The sequence below is a fragment of the Microcaecilia unicolor genome, chromosome 1, assembly GCF_901765095.1.
Source record: "Microcaecilia unicolor chromosome 1, aMicUni1.1, whole genome shotgun sequence".
Classification (NCBI taxonomy): domain Eukaryota; kingdom Metazoa; phylum Chordata; class Amphibia; order Gymnophiona; family Siphonopidae; genus Microcaecilia; species Microcaecilia unicolor.
Window position 1 is genome coordinate 507619193 of NC_044031.1, and position 15908 is coordinate 507635100.

Here is a 15908-nt window from a genome sequence, read left to right on the forward strand (position 1 = left end):
GGATGGCTTCAGAGGTTATTTCCTCCCCCGAGCGTTGGAAACACGGTAAACATAGATGGGTAAATTCCCCATCTGAAAGTGGCCTCCTCTATTAACTTTAGGATGGCAAGTACTAAGAAGCCTACTCGGGCCTTTCCATCCAAGAGCTTATTTCTGCTCAATGGTCTGACCCTGATGGGCCGTTGAAAGTGGCCAGGGCTATGGGTCAGCTTTACCCTCTGCGTGAGGAGTACTTGGCCCCTTTGGGGGTGCCTTAAGTGGATGCATTGGTCACGGCAGTGACAAAAAAAGACCACTCTCCCAGTAGAGGGAGAGGTTGCTTTGAAAGACTTGCAGGACCGGCGGCTGGAGTCTGCACTGAAGCGGTCCTTTGAAATTGCGGGTCTTGCCTTGAGGGCGTCTATTTGCAGTTCCTATGCTGCCCAAGCATGTCATGCCTGGCTACAGCAGGCGGTGGAACAGCCTGCCGATGGTGTGGGGCCCCTCTCTGAGGTTGCCCCGCGGATGGAGTCGGCCCTGTCATTTTTGGCTGACGCCCTTTATGATCTGGTCAGAGATTCGGCTAAACAGATGTCTGTGGCGGTTTCTGCCCGCCACCTTCTTTGGCTGTGGCGTTGGGCGGCTGACATGGCTTCTAAGCAAAGGCTAGTAAGGCTACCCTTTCGGGGTCTCCTGTTACTTGGAGAGAAATTGGAGAAGATTGTGAAAGACCTGGGGGACTCTAAACCCCAGCGGGTACCTGAGGATAGGCCGAGGCCTTCTTCCAAAGGTTCTGTGTTTCTCTCCTCTTCCAGACCTTGCTTCCGTGAAGCTCACAGGTATCGCCCGGGGTGCTCTGCTGGGTTTTCTCAACATACCCGTTTTCAGCAGAGGAACTCCTTTCGCTCGGACAAACGTTCCGCATGGACCGGGTGAAGGCCAGGAGTTCAGGGGCGTCCTCCACAATGATGGGACGCCGGTCCACTCCTCCATGCCTGCAATAGGAAGACATCTTTCCCTCTTGCTAGAGGAGTGGACCAAGATTACCTTGGATCAGTGGGTCCTGGACCTGATCAGAGAAGGTTACCGACTGGAATTCGGTGCCCCAGTGAGAGACGTGTTTGTGGAGTCCTGATGCGGCACTGCCGTAAACAGGAGGTGGTAGAGGAGACCTTACAAGTCTTGCTGCACCTCGGAGTGGTGGTCCCGGTGCCACCTGCCGAATGCGGCTGCTATTCCATTTATTTTGTCGTGCCTCGAAAAGGCGGGTCTTTCAGACCGATCCTCGACTTATGAAGAGTCAACGAGGCCCTCAGAGTATGACATTTTCGCATGGAAACCCTGCGCTCCGTCATTGTGGCGGTTCAGCCAGGAGAGTTTCTCACGTCTCTGGACCTAAAAGAACCATATTTGCACATTCCTATTTGGCCTCCACACCAGCGGTTCCTCCGCTTTGCGATGTCGGGAAAACATTTCCAGTTTTGGGCCTTGCCTTTCGGCCTAGCCACAGCTCCCCGTACCTTCAACAAGGTAATGGTGGTCGTAGATGCCTGCCTCAGGCGAGAGGGTATCAGAGTTTACCTTTATCTCGATGACTGGCTCATCAGAGCGGATTCGGCAACCGAGAGTCATCTTGCCACAGCCAGGGTGGTGGCAGTCCTGCAGGCGCTAGGCTCGGTAGTCAATATACCCAAAAGTGACCTTACCCCCTCTGTTGCTCGAGTATTTCGGGGTCCGGTTCAACACAGCATCAGGGTTTGTCTTTCTCCCCAACCAAAGGCGGTGCAAGCTTCAGAATCAGGTCCGTCTGCTCCTGAGGATGCCTCGCCCGCGATCTTGGGACTTTGTCCAGCTGCTGGGGTCGATGACAGCCACCTTGGAGGTGGTACCTTGGGCGAGAGCGCATATGAGACCTCTGCAGATTGCCCTGCTTCAAAAATGGTGTACGATGTCCCAGGAATATCAACGCAGACTAACGTTCCCTGCGGCCCGGCTCAGTATGGAGTGGTTTTCTCTCCGACAGGATGCTGCGCCAAGGAATGCCTCTTGCTCTTTTTTCTTGGTGCCTGGTGATAACAGATGCCAGCCTTCTAGGCTGGGGAGCGCATTGCCAGGGAAGCTATTCTCAGGGTCTGTGGACACCCGTGGAAGCGGGGTGGTCCATCAATCGCTTGGAACTGAGAGCGATATTCCAGGCTCTTATGGCCTTTCAAAAGACTCTGAAGGGGCTTGCTGTCCGGGTTCTGTCAGACAACACGACAGCGGTGGCATACATAAATCATCAGGGAGGCACTCAGTGCAGGGCCCTGGCCGCGGAGGCCGCTCAGATTTGCCTCTGGGCCGAGCTACACCTGCAGCTTCTGTTGGCAGCTCACATAGCAGGTCAGAGCAACGTGCAAGCCGATTTTCTCAGCAGGCATCAAATCGACCCGGCAGAATGGGAACTGGCAGAAGAAGTTTTTCTTCAGATTTGTGCCAAATGGGGGGACTCTCGGAATGGATCTAATGGCGTCAAGGTCAAACACCAAAGTACCTCGCTTTTTCAGCAGAAGGAGAGATCCTCACTCGGCGGGGTTGGATGCTGTGGCTCAACCCTGGCCGTCGGAGCTCCTGTATGTGTTCCCTCCTTGGCCCTTGATAGGGCGAGTCCTACTGCGGATTCGACAGCACCGAGGTCTGGTGATTCTCATCGCTCCAGATTGGCCAAGGCATCCGTGGTATGCGGATCTCCGCCAGATGTTGGTGGACGCTCCAGTGCATTTGCCTCTGGTGCCGAACCTGTTGGTTCAGGGTCCGGTGTCTATGGAGGATCCCTGCCGATTTGGTCTTACGGCCTGGCTATTGAGAGGGCGCAATTGAGAGACAAGGGCTACTCTAACAAGGTCATCTCCACTCTCTTGCAGACCCGCAAGCAGTCCACCTCCGCAGCTTATGCTTGGATCTGGTGCAAATTTGAGGCGTAGGGCTACAGTCTCATCAGTGCTGGACTTCTTGCAGGAGGACTTACAAAAAGGCCTAGCTTACAATTCCTTGCGGGTGCAAATGGCAGCATTATCATGCTATCGAGGGAAGGTCGCTGGCTTGTCCCTTGCTGCTCATCCGGACATTGCCCGATTTTCTCAGAGGGGTGCTTAGGCTCCGTCCTCCCGTCTGGTTGCCCTGTCCGGCCTGGAACCTGGGGCTGGTGTTGAAGGCTCTTCAGTGTTCGCCTTTCGTGCCGTTTAAGCGAGCTTCGGAGAAGGATGTGACTGTCAAGACAGTCTTTTTGGTGGCTATTACACTGGCTAGACGCATGTCTGAGCTGAAGGCGCTGTCCTGTCGGGACCCTTTTTTGCAATTCTCGGAGTCCAGAGTAACGGTATGTACAGTGCCTTCCTTCCTGCCTAAGGTGGTTTCAGCATTTCACCTGAACCAGCCCATTTTTCTTCCTTCCTTCCTTTTCTTGGGAAGAGTTCCCAGACTCTTTTGGGCAGTTACATCTTCTGGATGTCCGCAGGGCGCTGTTGCAGTATTTACAGATGTCAAATGACTTCAGGACTTCTGATCGCCTTTTTGTCTTGTTGTCAGGTCCTCGGCGGGGAGGCCCGGCGTCTAAGGCCACTATAGTCCGTTGGCTCAAAGTCATTTTTTCTGCATATCTGCTTTCAGGTCGGTCTCCGTCTGAAGCGTTTAAGGCGCATTCCACGAGAGCGATTTCCTCTTCATGGGCTGAAAGGGGTGCACTGTCTCGTCAAGAGATCTGTAGTGCGGCTACTTGGGCTTCTCAGCTCTCAATTGTCCAGTATTATAGGCTGGATATTGCAGCAAAGCAGGACGCTATTTTTGGAACACAAGTGCTTGCTCGCGGTGTGGCCTGTTCCCGCCCTAGAGTAAGGATTGCTTTTGTACATCCCATCAGTTAATGGATTCATCTGCTGCTGATGACAAGGAAGGGAAAATTAGGTTCTTCCCTTGGTAATTTTCTTTCCTTTAGTCACAACAGATGAATCCATGATCCCTCCCTGTCTGACTCAGATCTTTCATGCAGATATAGATCTAATTGGGAGAAGTTGGATACCAGTTCTCAAAATTTCTACATGTTCTTCTACAGGAGGTTGAGTTCATCCCTCCTTTGTATGGTTATTGCTCATGTTCTGGGGCGTTTGCTGTGAGGAAAGTTTGTTATTATACCTTTATGGTTCACTTTGCTTTGGAAATCTCAAATACTGAAGGCAGTTGGGGTTAGCCGTCCAAGAAGCACTATAGTTTTTCAGTGTTCTCTATCTCCACCTGCTGGTAGGCAGATACAACCCGTCAGTTAATGGATTCATCTCATATGACTAAAGGAAAGAAAATTACCAAGATAAGAACCTAATTTTCCCATCTTAACCTTACTATATATTGAAGCTTAACTATAAGAGTAAAGAATTCACACAATTTCTACAAGAATGCTATGCCATGATCAAAGGAAATTCCAAAAGCGATGAGAAAGAAAGTTGTTGAAATATATCTGTCTGAAAAGGATTACAAAGCCATGACTAAAGCTCTGGTAGCGATGCAAAAATAGAAGAAACAAATCTTCGCAGTGATATAGAAAGTAGAACAAACAGCGAAGTTGACTAAAATAAATGATGCTCCAGGTAAAAAAAAATAAAAAGTTTAAATAAAAAGTAAACAAATAATAAAAAATAAAAAAAATCAATAAATTTTTTTATTTAAATTTTTTATTTTTTACCCGGAGCATCATTTATTTTAGTCAACTTTGCTGTTTGAACAACTTTAAAGCTCTGGTAGGCCACCTAACCATAGTGAAAGCTGTTATCTCCAAACAAAGAATATTTGGAACAGTGGTGAATCTTCAAGGAGTGGCTAGCGGCCACATTTACTCCAAGGGTGCAGCAACAACTTATCTGGGAAAGTCATAAAATACCCTAGAAGAACATCCAAAGAAATGCAGGCCTTTTGCTACCCTTAGTTAAGTTTAGTGTTCATGATTCCACAAGAAGAGAGAGTGGGCAAACATGAGACTCATGGGAGAGTAGCAAGGAGGAAACTGCTGCTGTCAAATAGTAACACCAATTTTCACCTCACAAAGTCAAAAGTGGAACTCTTTGGATAACATAGGCCCCATTATGTCTATCATAAAATAAATGCAGCATTAGTAAGAACATCATACCAGCAGTCAAACATGGTGATCGTCGTGAGATGGTGTAGGGATACTTTGCTGTCTCAGGACCTGGAAAACTTGCCATTATTGAAAAAACCATGAAATCTGCACTGTACCAGAAAATTTTTAAGGAGAATGCCTGGCCATCTGTCCATGACCTGAAGCTGAAGGGTAATTGGGTTATGCAGCAAGACAATGATACAAAACACAAAAGCAGATCTACATCTGAATGGTGGAAATGCTGTGGCAGGACCTGAAACGAGGGGGGTGCCTCCAAAAATTGCTTGGACACGGTGCTGTGAACCAAAAAAGGTTGGGAACCCCTGAGTAATAGGAAGCATTTGGTTGCAATTATTATGCAAAAGCTGGTGCAACCTGTTCATTTTAGGGGGCAGTTGCTTTTTCATATGGGTGATAGTTATCCAACACCCTTATCCATATGAAAAAGCAACTGCCCCCTAAAATTATTTCTTAACTAAATGAAAATAATAATTTAAAAATTTTGTTGTTTTTAGTCAGGTTCCCTTTGACTAGTATTATATTTTGTATAAAGATCAGAAAAAGTATAACATATTATTGTGGTGGAGAGGGGAACTTTCACATCACTATGTACCCTAGTTGAGCAGAGAGACAGGATATGATAAACATTTAAATAGCTAAAGGGTATAATGATGTACAGGATCTGCCAGAGCAATGTTATCCAAACTCTTCATTAACCAATATCAGACCATACTTCAAAGGGTCTCCACATGTTCCCAACCTGCCTCATTCTGCTGTCTGAAGGCCAGTATCCTGCTCAGATGTGTGCATAAACCTTGTCCAGAAGGTGAGAGGTTTCCTCCATCAGATTGCTATAACCTTCCCCAGATACTGATCACACTTAAATTTGGCAAATTTCATTTGTGTATTACATAAATTAAGTAATTTTTTTATTCATTATCAGTAACTAAGTTTTTGTTATGCTATTTTACCATGGAATTAAATTTTAACTATAATTTTTTTTCTAGTTTGGACAACATATGTTAAAATCTACAGGACAAATGAAGACTTTGATTGAAAAATCTTCAGATTCCTAAGACTGGCATTTTAGATGGTGTTACATTTTTTTTTTTTTTTTAATAAACACATATTCTGTAGCTACTAAGGCAGTATTCTTCATTGCAAGGCCTAGAGGCTAGTGTTGGCCTGCTTTGACCCAAACTGTGGCTCCTTAACTTTCATCCATCAAAAATATGTACTCATCTCCCCCTCCCTTCCCCTACATTGTCCAGAGACTTTCTGCTGTCACTTTCTCCAGAACTACCCTATTTTCCTTCAGGACTGTGCAGCTCTCACTGAGTTTGAGTTATATAGCATACAAACTCCCAGGCTATTCGTGTGATACTGTGTGAAGAAGTTTGGACACCATTCAAATCACACTCACCGAGAGTCACAGGATGCTGGAAGAAAACAGAACATTTCTCCCAGATATAGTGTCTGCGACAAAGGCTCTGGGAAAGGTCAGTGCATATAAACAAACCAGCGGAAGACCCAGCTTGGAGGAACTGGGGACAGGATGATGGTGGCTGATTGGGAGGAGAGTCTGGTGGGAGTTGAGACTGATTGGGATAGGGTTGGTGGAGTGTGTCTATTGAGAGAAGAATGTTGGGGAAAATTTGGGATGGGGAGGCAAGATGGGCTGAGGGAGAAAATCTGGTAAATCAGACTTCATTTTATTTATATATGTTCCTCTGAGTGTGCTTGAGCAGCTGGGCTGAGTATGGTCATCATCTTTTTCATCCAGCACTGGTCCTGGCTCTCACATTGAAGTCTTTTTGCCAACATGTCCTCTGCTTCAAAAGTGATGAAGATCACTGTGTTGAGGCCTTGTTTAAATAAGGCTTTGAATGCAGTCATTGGCAGTGTGTTTATTCATTAATTTGATTCCCTTCCTATAAATAAAGATATCTTACAAAGTTGTAGATTGATTTTATGGTAAGAACAGTGTGTTTATTTAAAAAAAAAAAAAAAAATATTGCAATGTCATGCAGTTTAGTGACGAACAGTTTATGATATTTGAATTTGTGATTTCTATGAAACAGCAGGAGGCTTTTGTAATTCTGTACTTGTTAGCTTATGCCAAGTGGTAGTGTAGATCGGTGTTGGAATAACTGCTAGACCCTAAGCAGAATGTTTGGTTGAAAGGCTTCACTACATTTAAAAGAGCAGCAGTAGTAATTTGTATTCCATTATGTGTACATGTTCGGAATCCAGAGTCATTCGTTTTAATGGAAGACTTGGTCCAAAATGTTTATGGGGAGGCTCTTTAATTATCATAGTAGTCTGACAGTGATTATGTAAAGGAATGTGTACACATTTCTTGCTGAATATTGATTTTCATAACACTATGAAGAGGGGGTGTTTTTATACTCTTTTTCATATTTACAAATTTGAAAAGTACAGCTAAGCTTTAGTTTTGTTTTTTTAAGCTGACCAGATATAAGTACTAGTATTTCAAATGCTGTTTCTGCTGTTTTTATTTTATTAGGAAAATTCTTTTGAGACTTGAACCAGTGAAGTCGAAATTGATGTTTTTATACATGTAGAATGTTAAGACAGTTCTAGTATCTAATATTAAAAGTAGTAATAATTTTAAGTAGCACTACATAGTAATTTATAATTTTAACTGCTAGAATTCATTGGTCCATGTAAATGTGTTTATTTTTATTATTTTCTTTTTAATATTGGATGCAAAATAGAATGAAACAATACAGTGGTAATAAACACTGGTTATACAGGAGCAAACCAAAGAGGCACTCGTATCTAATTCTTTTACACTTAACATGTAAACATCAACTCTTGTTCTGTGTAGGAAAAGCCACACACAAAGATCCTAAAGCCGTATGAATTTTCAGCTTCATGTGAAGTATTAGCGTATTCTACATGTGACCCTTAGTGTATAAAGGACACACTACCTGGCAAGCTTTAGGTGCCAAAAACTGGTGCTTTCATTAAACTTCAGAATAATACAGTAGTGACCACTGAACGTGTCCTTGCACATACTGTTGTAATAGATGCTTGTTTAATGTTGTATAGTGTTCAGTGTTTTAAGGACATGTTCTTATAACTGTTGCATACTCATTTTCACCTACATTTTAATTCAGAATATCAACTTGAAATCGCATAACACTTGATTCATTGTATTTTCCATGAAAATGTTTTGCTAAATAGGGTTTGTTAGGCTGTTTTACCAAAATATGTTTTGAGATGAAGGCTTGACAAGCATATTGTGTATATGGGTTAAAAAAGGAGCAACCAGATGCTGTTATATATAAAAATAGAACTGAAAGTTTTAAAGGAGCTGGAAAAGCTTAGAGATTTTTGCAGAGCAAACACACACTTCAGCTGTATACTTAGGGGCTGTTTTACAATGCTGTGGTACAGCAACTGTGGCATTAGCACACACAAATCAGGCACTACCACCGGGCTACCATAGGAGCCTGGCAGTAGTGGCTGCCGCCTTTGTGCACCATTTCTGGTGCACCTTTTAAAAAACAATTTCTGCACCAGTTTAACGCAGGAACACTTACCACTTCCTATAGAGGTGGCGGTAAGGACTTCCCTGGGAAATGGCTGCGTGCACGGCTATTTCCTTTAAAATAAAACAAAACACCTTTTACCCATTGTGGTTAAAGCAGGGCTTCTATTTTACTGCAGCCTGGTAAAAGGGGCCCTTAGAAGAGACCCTGACATGAAACTAATTTTCTATGTAATAATTCATTGGTTGATGTATGTGTTGTGGTGGAAGGAGCTGATGATTGTGAATGATGTATTCAAGGAAGGCAAGAAGAGGAAGAATTCCCCCTAAATTGAGATTAATTTTCAGTCTATGAGCTCGATTTAGGAAAGCCTACTAATTAAACTGGTGTTCTTTCATCTGAAGTGTGTAGAAGCAATAATGTTCAGAGAACTGTGTTGAGTACTGAAGGAAAAGAGGGAAGTGAATTTAGTAGAATAGGTGAATGTGGGAAATATTAATGAATTTTGGTTTGGTGCTGGTAGATGGTACTAAAAGTTTTTAAATGGATTTTTTGCCATACAGGTAAGTAATTTTCTGTTGGCATTAGCTTAGCTGTCATAGATGAGGGTATTCACTGTTTTCTTACTGTTACTCTAATGGTGACACCTTCCTAAAATTTGACGGATTGTAGTACTCCATCCAGCAATTTATCACAGCAGGGTGTTAGATCTCCTTCCCACTATTTACCGAAGGCCATGATTCACTTAGCAGCAAGCATCCAACATCTTCATTACTGAAGAGGCGGCATGTGTGTTTCTAAGCATCACCAAAGTAAAGTACCAGGCTTAATCAGGAAGTGGGAGGCTGTTACAATTGCTGTACCACCACCAACAGATTATATTTTGTTAGGAGATCTGGAATCATAATATAAAATCAATCCTAACTGGAATAATTTTAAATATAGTAAGTAGAGCTCAATCATACCAAATTGCCAGATTTGGTTATTGAGATTCTGGCAGGCACACTGTTTGATATGTAGTGTTTTCAATATTTCTTTAACATAGACCCAAAGGTTTTATGATTGCTATGCTGAGATCATTTCTCTCCCAAAGCATTTTAAATAGTTTGTAAACAGATAATCATTAGTCAAAACAGAGAAAGCTTGATCTACAGCATCCTAATTTAAGAATGTCCCTAGATGGTGTCTTTTGTTGCGTACTGTTAAGATTCCTGACACGGATAGTGGCTGTGTGACATGGAAAGATTTGTTTTAGTTGGTCAGTTATCAAGTGTAGAAAGAACTTTGAAGTAGGAGTCTAAGAGAAATTTTATTTACCATGCAAGTACCAAAATAAGGCTCACCTCATCTATCTTTTCTGGTGTTCTGCTCCTTTGAGTTAGGTAAGCACCAATCCCCATCCCACAGCAAACTGTTACTGTGTCTGGCAGAACCGTGTTCAAATTATATGAGTTTCATATTTCAACACTAAGCTTTATAATCTAAACAAACCTTAGGAACCTGTGGTCTGAACAATGTCAGCCTACTCAGCTAGAAAATAATCAGTATGAAGTTAATGGTACTTGATTGTGCAAGTGTTATTTCAGACAAAGAACTGGAACGTAAAACATACTATTAAAGCTTTCATCCTGTACTCTAGGCCCTTCAAAAACACAGAGCACAGAAAAATGTGAAAACTAGGGCACCAATCCAACAAAAAAATTATCCCAAGTAACAAGTACTCTGGTAATTAGTAATAATGTCAAACTAAAAGCCAGACACTATCATAACGTGGGTACTGTAGAGGGTGAAAGCTTGACCTCACGTTTAACTTGAATACTGTGGATGTCAGTTATCGTATATATAATATAGTATTTATTTAGGAGGGTCCTCAGAGTATTTACTCACCCAATATGAGGCTGCTTTTATATCTCATATAACTCAATCATTGAACCGCTCTGTGGGTTTTTTTTAATTATGTTCTATATCGTGAATTATCCAAACCAGTATAAAGTGCTCTAATTATAAGTGTTAATAACTCCACCATAGTAATAAAATTCTATCAAATTACGTGTCAAGCTAACACCTACTTTTCCACTAGTCCTCAGTGAAGGCTAATTTTTGACCCACTATTGGTCTTTCTCAACTTCGGTAATACACAATAAAGGAGAGACACTTACCTTATTTGTTCAATTAACTCTCCTTAAGATTGAAGACGCTGAGCTGTCATGATGTCTTCAAATTAAAGTTCCACAGCATCTTTCATCAGCATGGACACTATCTATGTTGCCCCCTTTCAACATGTGTATTCCATAAGTCTCCAAATTCCACTGTATTTTTATCAATCATCAAGAGTCCAACTCTGCAGGGTTTCATCCAAAAACTTCCTCAGGAACTCTGAAATTATTTCTGCTCTATAATCAAGAAAACATGTTGAAAAGGGGGCAACATAGATAGTGTCCATGTTGATGAAAGACACTGTGGAACTTTCATTTGAAGACATCATGACGGCTCAGCGTCTTCAATCTTAAGGAGAGTTCATTGAACAAATAAGAAGTGTCTCTCCTTTTATTGTGTATTACTGAAGTTGAGAAAGACCAATAGTGGGTCAAAAATTAGTCTTCACTGAGGACTAGTGGAACAGTAGGTGTTAGCTTGACACGTAATTTGATAGAATTTTATTACCATGGTGGAGTTATTAACACTTATAATTAGAGCACTTTATAGTGGTTTGGATAAATCACGATATACAACATAAAAAACCACGGAGCGGTTCAATGATTGAGATGCTCAACCACCCGTATAGTATGCAAGTTTCAGTTATGAGATATAAAAGCAGCCTCATATTGGGTGAGTAAATACTCTGAGGACCCTCCTAAATAAAAACTAGGGCATAGCATCCCTGCTCTATCCATCATACTAGTGAAAGTGAAAAGTGGGCAGATGGGATGACCCAGTTGCTTCTTATTAGTCAGCACCTATATCACTTTATGTAAAGATGAGGTCAAGGTCTATGCTGCAGATTCTTTCAGTGAGAGGGGAAGCAAGCAACACATTGCTCTCTAGGCTTACTTAACACTATGAATTTAGGCTTTGTATGGGATTAGTAGTAACCTAATGGTGACATTTGGGAAATTAGCTGATGCTAGTGAATCATTCCAATATGCATCAAGTTTGTGCCTCAGGTTGAATAGATACATTTTTCTTGTTTTAAATGTCCTGCTGATTTCCTTGAAAACAAAACATTAGTAGACTATGGGAAAGGGAGTCACAAATATTACCCAACTCTTAGCCCAGCTACACTATTTTCAGCAAGTCCTTCTACATCATTGGAGGACCTTATAAGCCATCTGTGGTTGGATATGAAGAATATGGTATATGTAGATGAGACAATATTCAAAATATTCCAGTTGGAATCATATATGTGTTTGACCCATGGTGTGCTCAGAAGGGTGTAACTGGTATATGACTCTTAAACTGAAAACTGTAAACTAGAGCTGTACCAATTAGTATATTTTACTATTCAACTGAATAAGAATAATTACAAAAATAATATTCAGCTGCATATGAAAAATGGGCAGTGAACTTTAACAGAAGAAATAATAAAAGAAGCAGTGTGCATGTTTATTTCAGTAGGATTTAGCATAGTAGAGCCCCAGATTATTTGTATCTAAATCACTGTTCAGCTGAATGTGAATACTGTATTTGGGGCCAAATAGAATACTTGGTATAGCGCTAATGTAAATGAGCTCCAACAAGCACAGTCTGCTACCTTTATTCCCATCGCTTGGGCACACTATACTAGTGATCCCAAGGTTGCTTTATTCAAGATGCTATTAATCTTTCTTACAGAAGAACAGGACCTTATGAACTAAGCATGTTTCCCAATGACACCTTGACTACATCGTTCCTGTTCAAATTATTAAATTAAGGGACATAAAAAGTATATAAATTGATATTAAAAATCACACTTTTTTAATGAGCAATGAGGACATCTTTGTGTGACTTTTTCCTGGGATAAAACTTGACTTGTGGTGATTGAATATTTTATTTTACATAATATATATTTTAAAAATATGTATTTTATGAGGTGGAACATTGAATTTGTTAAAAATGTTCTTAATTTCTAATATTTTTATATAATTGCAAAGGAAGTTATATAAAATGAAAATATATTTGAAAACTTAAGGGCCCTGTTTATTAAGCCGCACTGTAGGCATGCTAGCGTTTTTAGCACGTGCTAAAAATTAGCACATGCTAATGCTAGACACCCATATATTCTGCTGGTGCATACTAATTTTTAGCGTGCACTAAAACCACTAGCGCACCTTAGTAAACAGGGCCCTAAGTTTCATGTTAAGGAATCTGCTTGATGGTTAGTTACATATTTAGCACTATGTACAAACAGTTCTTTTAACTTTAAATATTTTGACAAATCCATTGCACTGTAATAATGGATTGTACACCTTTTAATGAGTATGTCATGTATGGCAGAGCAATTCTTACGTTGTAAGAATGTTGAACAGTGTTTCTCTGTACAAGTATGAATACAAATGCCATTCTTGAAATTGTATTTTAATAAAATATGGATCTGTTTTATATATCCTGACCATTTGCATAGATTTTATTCATTTATTTCCAGAACTTGCTATACTGCAAAATGGGGCCAATACTGGTGGCTAAACAAATTGCTTTTAGATGAAAAACATCTAGACTTGCATTTTGTTAACTTGTAGGGTATTTTCCAATAATTTTTATGAATAATGTTTCATTTTTATACAGAAACACTCAGCAGCAGACTCTATTCTATACCGCAGCTTTTAGACCACTTTTAAACAAAATTTCAAAGTGGTTCACAACAAGAATAATATCTCATTCAGATATAACATACAATAAATGATAAGTAATCCTTTCAGTAAAGGAACATTACAATGAGAATAGATAAGATTTTAATACTTTACTAAAAAGATTATATTCAGGTATTAACCGCATAGACAAAGGCAAGCCATTCCAAATTCTTGGATGCTGAAATACTACTACTACTTAGCATTTCTATAGCGCTGCCAGGGTTATGCAGCGCTGTACAAGTTTAACATGGGGAAGGACCGTCCCTGCTCAAAAGAGCTTACAATCTAAAGGTTACAAACTATGTAGTCAGTGTAGGTATGAGAGGGGAAGGTGGTTATGCGCCAAAAGCAAGGGAGAAGAGATGGGCTTTGAGTAAGGACTTGAAGATGGGCAGGGAAAGCGCATGACGTATTGGCTCGGGAAGGCTGTTCCAGGCATATGGTGATGCGAGGCAGAAGGGGCGAAGTCTGGAGTTAGCGGTGGTGGAGAAGGGTACGGATAGGAGTGATTTGTCCTGAGAGCGGAGGTTACGGGTGGGAACATACGGGGAGAGGAGGGTAGAGAGGTACTGGGGGGTTGCAGATTGAGTGCATTTGAAGGTTAAAAGGAGAAGCTTGAACTGTACACGGTAGCGGATCGGGAGCCAGTGAAGTGACTTGAGGAGAGGGGTGATATGAGAGTATTGGTTCACGCGGTAGATAAGACTTGCGGCAGAATTTTGGACAGATTGAAGGGGGGATAGATGGTTAAGCAGGAGGCCAGTGAGAAGAAGGTTGCAATAGTCAAGACGAGTGAGTGGACGAGGGTTTGGGTGGTCTGTTCAGAGAGGAATGGGTGAATTTTGCTAATATTATAGAGGAAGAATCGACAGGTCTTAGCTGTCTGCTGGATATGGGCAGAGAAGGAGAGGGAGGAGTTGAAGATGACTCCGAGATTGCGGGCTGAAGCGACGGGGAGGATGAGGGCATTGTCAACAGAGACGGAAAGTGGGGGAAGAGGAGAAGAGGGTTTGGGTGGAAAGACAAGGAGCTCAGTCTTTGCCATGTTCAGTTTCAGATGCCGGTTGGACATCCAGGCAGCGATGTCTGAAAGGCAGGCCGAAACTTTGGCCTGGGTTTCGACCGTGATGTCTGGAGTGGAGAGAGAAAGCTGGGTGTCATCAGCATAGAGATGGTACTGGAAACCATGTGATGAGATCAGCGAGCCCAGGGAAGAGGTGTAGATCAAGAAAAGAAGCGGTCCAAGGACAGAACCTTGAGGAACCCCAACAGCGAGCGGGATGGGGGTGGAAGAAGAGCCATTAGAATATACTCTGAAGGTGCGTTGGGAAAGATACGAAGAGAATCAGGAGAGGACGGAGCCCTGGAACCCGAATGAGGACAGTGTGTCAAGAAGTAAATTATGATTGACGGTGTCAAAGGCGGCAGATAGGGCGAGGAGGATGAGGATGGAATAGTGACCTTTGGATTTGGCAAGGAACAAGTCATTACAGACTTTAGAGAGTGCTGTTTCTGTCGAGTGTAGTGGGCGAAAGCCGGATTGGAGCGGATCGAGGACGGCCTGAGAGGAAATCAAGGCAGCGGCTGTGGACAGCACGTTCAAGTAATTTGGAGAGGAAGGGTAGAAGAGTGCTCCCAAACAACTTTCAATTTTTAAATCTTGGAAAGATGGCTGAAAAAAAAAGAAAAATCACACCCTACAGAATATTTTCAAGATAGAATATCAGTGATTTTGCATCTTGTGCTTGAGTCAAACAGGTAAATGTTTGCAGATGTACTGTATAAAGACAGTTTACCATTTGCTAGCAAATAAGATACAATCAATACTGAGATCTGACTCCCATGTATCATTGTGCTGTTTGACTACCTGCTTTCTGTAGAAGAAGTGAACCTAGTGCCCTTTCAGTCTTTGCCTATGCCTGTCAAAAAGCAGCAATTAATTTTGGTAATAGACAGGGGTCCTTTTACAAAGGCACGCTGAAAAATGGCTTGCGGTAGTGTAGGTGCGAGTTTTGGGTGTGTGCCGATCCATTTTTTTTTTTTTAGCGTGCCTGTAAAAGCTTTTTTTTAATGCCGAAAATGTGCGGCAAAATGAAAATTGCCGTGTGTCCATTTTGGTTCTGAGACCTTACCACCAGCCATTGACCTAGCAGTAAAGACTTATGCAGTAACTGAGCAGTAATGACCTATGTGTGCCAAATGCCACTTGGTGCGTGTCCGTTATGCACGCCCAAAAATAAAAAAAATTTAAGACGTGTATTGGACACACGTCAAAAATGAAATTACCGCAAGGGCCACGTGGTAACCGGGCGGTAACTCCATTTTGGCGCACTAGTAGGCACCTATGTGGCTTAGTAAAAGGGCCCCTTAATCTCACCAGCTACCAAACAACATTAGATTTCATCTCCCTTATCCAGTGGCAAACAGAACATGGATCTT

The 15908-nt window shown here is 42.0% G+C and overlaps 1 protein-coding gene across 3 annotated transcripts in view; it reads left to right on the forward strand.

The window, feature by feature from the left end:
• Positions 1-12824, forward strand: part of MTFR1 (mitochondrial fission regulator 1) — a 101057-nt gene extending 88233 nt beyond the window's left edge. For all 3 annotated transcript variants that reach the window (XM_030215098.1, XM_030215089.1, XM_030215105.1), the window contains one exon: positions 6133-12824. In XM_030215098.1, coding sequence (XP_030070958.1) covers positions 6133-6201 — 69 coding nt within the window. In that variant the 3' untranslated portion in view covers positions 6202-12824. The remainder of the gene's footprint in view (positions 1-6132) is intronic.
• The last annotated feature ends 3084 nt before the right edge of the window (positions 12825-15908 follow it).